Source organism: Heliconius melpomene, chromosome 3 (assembly GCF_056956725.1).
Source record: "Heliconius melpomene rosina isolate 202511_hmr_F chromosome 3, ASM5695672v1, whole genome shotgun sequence".
NCBI lineage: Eukaryota > Metazoa > Arthropoda > Insecta > Lepidoptera > Nymphalidae > Heliconius > Heliconius melpomene.
The window spans coordinates 386,947-393,388 of record NC_140391.1 but is presented as its reverse complement, the minus strand read 5'-3'; the positions used below and the strand labels follow the sequence as shown (position 1 = coordinate 393,388).

At 37.8% G+C, this 6,442-nt stretch overlaps 1 protein-coding gene across 1 annotated transcript; it reads left to right on the top strand.

The window, feature by feature from the left end:
• The first annotated feature begins 3,723 nt into the window (after window positions 1-3,723).
• On the top strand, window positions 3,724-6,078 carry LOC146539749 (uncharacterized). The gene is made up of 3 exons (XM_085207805.1): window positions 3,724-3,790; window positions 4,765-5,014; window positions 5,425-6,078. The coding sequence occupies exons 1-3, from the start codon at window positions 3,761-3,763 to the stop codon at window positions 6,057-6,059; spliced, it is 915 nt and encodes a 304-aa protein (XP_085063931.1). The 5' UTR covers window positions 3,724-3,760; the 3' UTR covers window positions 6,060-6,078.
• The last annotated feature ends 364 nt before the right edge of the window (window positions 6,079-6,442 follow it).

Sequence of the window (6,442 nt, the reverse complement as noted above, 5' to 3'; positions counted from 1 at the left end):
GCGGCAGGCCGTGGGTTCGATTCACACACTAGGTTTTCATGTAACCTCTGCCTATCCAGGTAAGTTCGGCATACGGCGTGCTTACAGATTTATACAGAAGAATGAACTATTTTCATTTTCTAATTCTAGCAACAATAAGTACATCGCAGCGTTGAATCCCTTAACTCGCAATGTCCTAAAAATTAAGCATGAAGTCTTAACACTAGGTTTATCTGTCTATTATAAATGTTTAAATTGTAAAAAAAAGCTATGTGTGATAATACAATACACACCGCGACAAAACACAGCATTGCTGATGCTGGGTCATGTACAAATCATCAGTATCTCCTGGAGCACATGTATGTGCGGGTTGATGACAGTGGACGAAGCGAAAAAGGTTTGCAGAGCCCATAGCATTTGGCGCTCCGTCGTAAATCTTAAAAGATTATAAATAAAAATATCATATAAAATATTATTATTCATAAATATATACAACGCCATCTAAACTTACATACATACACAACGCGAGAAGCACTAATCGTAGGTGGCGCCACTGTACTTACATTTGTACTTTTTAGTACCAGCACAACTTACTAGATGTCAATGTTCCAGATTTAATAAATTCTGAATCACGTTATCGTTTCTCTATTAAACTCTTGTACAATAGTTTTATAATTTCAATCTGGAAGCCCTCCGCGGCAGGACCTTTCGGGTGAGGGTAGACGGCGCTGTGTCCGAGGCCCATAACATCCAAGCAGGCGTTCCGCAAGGAAGTACACTTTCGCCTTCCCTGTACTGCACATACACTGACGACATCCCACTCCACCAGGGCGCGGAATTGGCGCTCTACGCCGATGATATCGCGCTCCTGGTGAAATCATTGAATCCAATCCACGCTGCCATTAAGCTTCAGCGCGCCCTAGATTTGCTTCCGGATTGGCTAGCGGAGTGGAGGTTGACGCTGAACGTGGCCAAGACTCAGGCCATGGTGTTTGGGTGCCACAGGCTCCCTCCTCCGCTAGTCCTCCAGGGTGAGCGCATCAGCTGGACTCCGAATGCCACGTATCTGGGTGTCGTAATAGACAAAGGTCTACGGATGACGGCCCAGGTCAAGAAAGCAAGAAATGCCGCAAGGGTAGCCCTCCATCTTCTGCGGCCGGTTCTTCGTTCCCGTTTGCCTCTCCGTACCAAACTTGCGATCTACAAAACATACGTCAGACCTCATCTGACGTATGCCTCACCGGCGTGGTACGCGCTTTGCAACGCGAACCAACGCCGCTTGCTACAGACAACCCAGAACGTGGCACTCCGGCATGTTGTCCAGGCCCCCCGATTTGTGAGAAACGCTACCATACAGCGTGACCTCCGCGTCGAGAGGCTTGACGAACATATTATCCAACTCGCAGCCCGCGCCTTTCACCGTGCTGATGTCTCGGATTTCCCTCACATTCGAGACATCGCACCGTGGCACACTCGCCCACCGGATATACGCCGACTCCCGAGGGACATCCTTCCCCCTTCCGATTCCTGAGCTGCAGCTCCGGTCGCTGGTCGCCTAAGCTGGGCCTCCTCTGGGTTACCAGGGGTCTCACCCGGCTGGGCTGACCGCCCGAGCAGCATATAGCTCCTCCTCTCCCGCTCCACTTTCCCCCAGTCCCTAGGACACAACTACAGGGCCTTGGCCCACCCCAACGACGCGCCCATGGCCATGGGCGGAGAAAGACCACCACGGTCTGAGGGCTCAGCCCTGGAACCGTCTCCCCTCTCCCTCTTTGGGGGGCTGAGAGAAGAATTTCACAGCAATCTGGAAGACGTTTACAAGTATTATTATTACCATGGATATTAAAGAAAACTTCAAAAGATTGGGAGCACTAATAGATAAAAACTATGGAAGGTCACTATTATAAATTATTATATGTATGACTAATTTGTTTTTTCTTATTAGCACATTACGTATTGAATAGTGGAAGTTAACGCAGTGGTTTGCTTGTTGCCAGAGCGAGGAATAAGAAGTAGATTTTTCCCCCGAGTGGAAATCGAACCCATAATTTTCGCGTTTACACTCACCGATGTGCCGCTACGCCACATATAACTTAATTATTTATTCAATATTTTTTTCTGCATCACAGGTTATTTTAAAAGTGATGAAACTAATGATGATATATCATAAATTCTCCAAAATTTTCATAATAATCTAATACGTAAACATCTTAGCTTGCAAATTACTTTTTTTAATATTTTATTTTAGGATGAGGACTGAAAAAAGTAATTCAGAAGCTACCACTCCGGGACCAGAGAATATACTCGTAATTGCACCCGAACCCACTATAGTTCACTCAACGAAATTCAAAACTATGGAGCTACAAAAACATAAGCAAAAAAACGTTAAAAATACAATAATTATTGATCTATGTGACGATTCTAAATAAAAGGAATATATTTTATGATCATAATTTACTTTTTATATATGTCTAAATAATAAACAATAATCAGGGCAGTGGTGGCGACGCACAACCGCGCGACTATAATTCGACAGGTTGTGGGTTTGATTCCCACACGAAGTTTAGCTCCAGATATAATATTTTTTATGAGCTACTATTAGACCGAGCTGTAACTAACTATGTCATTAAATCTTAGGATCTTAATTATACTTTAAATTTTTGTATCATCTTGGCACTGTAACTTGACACTGTAACTTGGCAGTTATGTACATTATATAAATTAGATGACAATAGAATATTATGGTACCACCGTGCTGGTCTGATGATGGGATTGGAAGATGGATGATGGAACCTCAGACTGCATAAGCATATCGAGTTATTCATTACATTCTTCACATTGCATTACATTCGTTTTATTAATGACATGTTTTTTTAACAATTAAGTTTTAATTTTGTTTTCAATTATTAATGAACTTTTTCTTTATTCTCTACTTTTCATACTCTAATAAAAACCAAAATAAGTAAGTGTTTAGAGATAATAAACAGTAGAATGGAACTTGGGATTGTTAAGTTGAAAGCAATTCTATGTATTGAAGTGAAACGCAATTAAGACAGTTTAGAGTGTGGGCACATTGGAGCTCAGAAACTATTCACTATTTATGTATTTTGCTTTAAAACCATTAGTTGAAGTATATTAGGATTCAATTTTAATAAAGTTACTTTAATTGTGAATTAAACATTTGTTTTGAGGTCAGACGCGATGCTGGATCACAAGAGTCGTGGTTGTGTTTTCTACTTCAGGAAATGAAGTATTTAATATTTTCATTTTCTGCCTCTGGCAACGAGGCCAGGCGCTGCCTTGAGTTCCGCCTCTCAACACACAATGCCTCGAGAGATCGGCGGAAAGTGGGGAATATATGTGGCTTAATAAGAACGGAGTGTCTTAACAGGAGGTTCCCAAATTGTTTTCGTTTACTTTGCCACCATCTACGAGGATTTATAATATTTATAACTAGTTCTCGCCTGCGGCTTCGATGGCGCGGTCACATAGTAATGACTAAAGTTGTGAGTGGCTGATACCCGTATCATATCCCGATATGTTGTAAGCGCCGACCGGAACGATTAATAAAATAAAAAACTTTTCCTTTTCTTGAGAAACAGCCTATACATAACAAAAACGTTTTTTCAACGTGAAGTTTAAAACAAATAAACGTTATTAATTGTGGTAAGTAAAGTCCAAATCACAGTATATCTCAGGTTTAGTCCAGGTCACTGAGTGACCTGTGTCCGCTACTTAGTTGTTTGACTTTGCACCGGTCATTACACGTTGCTCCGTTAAAATGAGTGCGGGTGCTTTTTTCTTACTAACAGTGAGTTTTTTATTTTATTTCTTTGTAAAAGTTATTTTAATTATACTTTAGGAAAATATATTAAAGCCCTCATGGATCAATAATTATTGTTTTAGTATTAATCAGCAAAGTAAGGAGCTTAGTGTTAAGACACTCCACTCCCTACTTTTCGCCTAATTGTTCCCCGTTTTTTGGCATTGAGTGCTGAGTGGTGGAACTCAATCTCACACTTTGCAAAATTACATCTCAAAATATTCATATTATAGTAGATATATATCATTTAAATTTTACACTCGAAATAATTGTTTGAGGCCAGTCGTAGTGCAGGGACACAAGCGTGCTCCTAGAACCGCGACGGGTTGTGGATACGAATTCGACAAGGAAATTAAATATTTAATATTTTTGTTTCTTCGCCCTGGTGTCGAGCCAAGACTCGGCGTTGAGTTCCGCTACTCAACACGAAATATTTCTAGAATTAGGTGGAAATTATTTTTTTGGTGCCTTAAGACTAGGTTCCTTCTACCATCAAGAAAAAACTGAACAAAACAAAAAATTTTTTCCTTTAAAATAATCCTTAAAATGTTATTATTATACCTAAGCAAAACATTTTAGCTCGAGCTGTTGTATTCACATCGCCTCATTTCACAGTACGACTGCAGTCAGCACTGGATATTGTCTTAAGTGCTTACAGTAAAAGTACTTTGCGTAAAAGCGTTTTCTTATTATAATGTTACACGCAATATACGAGTCACTTCTCCGTCTTGGCGCAGTGGGGCTGGATTTGATTGTTGACATGATGATTGCTGGTTCGGTCTCGACTCTGGTTAATAAGCAGATATGTTTAAATTATTTTCATATCTCCATTCTGGAAGAATAAAAAGCGGCGTTTAGTTTCGCTACTCAACACATCAATCGAGTTGCACCCACGAAAATACACAAAAATCTTTTATTTGTACACAATTAATTAAAAAGATAATTAATTAACATTATTCCAGGCGACTTGCGTCTTTGTGACAAACTCACTGGAAAACATTTCCAACAATGGCTGGAGACCCATGTCAAACGAAAAAGTAGCTGAATTACAAAATTTCATTAAATACCCCCGGAACATTCCAAGTCCTGTACACACTATACGTCCGCATATATATACGGATGAGTCTCAAAGAAGGGCGATGCAAATCCAGCTAAAAGAAACTAAGCAATATATTAGAGAAAACGACAATGTTCCACCGTTTTCGAGTTATGGTGAGTGTATGTTTGTTTATAAATGTATTTAAGTGGCCAATAAATGTATATAGTCCTAAATATGTATAGTCCTAAAAATAAGGATGGAACATATTAGTTTGTTAAAATATTATTTTCATTTTGTCATCCTGGTAACAAAGCGCGACGTTGAATTCAGGCACTTAACACAATATCAAAATTAGGCGGAAAATGGAGTGTCTTGAAATAAGGTTAGTTCTGTTTCCTTACCCAGCCATGAGTGGAATACAGCGATACAGCGATTTCAACTTTACCACAACTCACATGAAATCCTTGAAGGCTAATTTTGATAATTAATTTCTGTCTCCTGCGCCATGCACTCAAATGACTGAAATTTAAAAAAAAAAATAATTTTGACATTGATTAAAACCTGGTATAATTTTTTCTTTCAGATTTACATAGTGAAAGTCAATTAATATCAAATGATTTTAGTCAACAAGCTATTTCCAAGGAAAAACAAAAAATAAGGAAAGGTAAAAAAATTGATGAGATCACTCTATCCAAAATTAATTCAGTGAACATTTTAAAAAATAAACAAGACACAACTAAAATATCCTCCAATTACGAGGTTACCGAAGATACAAAAGAAGGTGACAAACCAATTGAAGACAAAGAAACTAAATTTGGATATGTTTATGCTAAACCTAAAGCCGAAATCAAAAGACGAGAAGAGAAGAATAATTTAACGAAAAATTTTTTTAGTATCCTTGCCGATTATAATATTCGAACCAGTGACCAGCTACCTAATTATGCTATCTCACTGCGTCAGAATAGTCGAAATACCGACCACGACTATGTTTACATGCAGGTGCCTGTGAGAACTCTAAGCTATAATAGTTTAAATCATGTTCCCGTTGACTCTTTGCTAGCTGTGTTTTTGTCAAACTATGGCCAATATTTGCCTGGACTTTATGGATTTCAGAGAAATTACAATAATCTCTACGGATATTTGGCGTCGAATAATATCCATAATAATAAACCTTTCGGTTCTTATAAAATATTTTCAGATACTGATACTTATCATTGACATTAATAGTCGATTATTGTTTTCCAAGAAAAAGTTCTTGTTTTTAACTTTCAATTCATTACAAAATGACAATATTTATTTTGTTGTTAGTTAAGATTAGATTAGTTTTTAAGTTAATTAATTAGGTAGGTTTTCATTTGATATTTTTTTTTTGTAATAAAAAGAAAATATATACCTAAATATATTATAGATTTAAGTAAATAAAAATTAAATAATGTAATATGGTTCTAATATATGAAAATGTCGAACTTTAATTATTTTAATAAGGTAAATTGAAATTGTGCAGTAGGAAAAATTTTGTGAAACGAAGTGTTTTAAATATTTACACTAGGTTTCCCCTGGCCGCCATGTTATATGCGGGATACAGCTCAAAAAATTTTTTT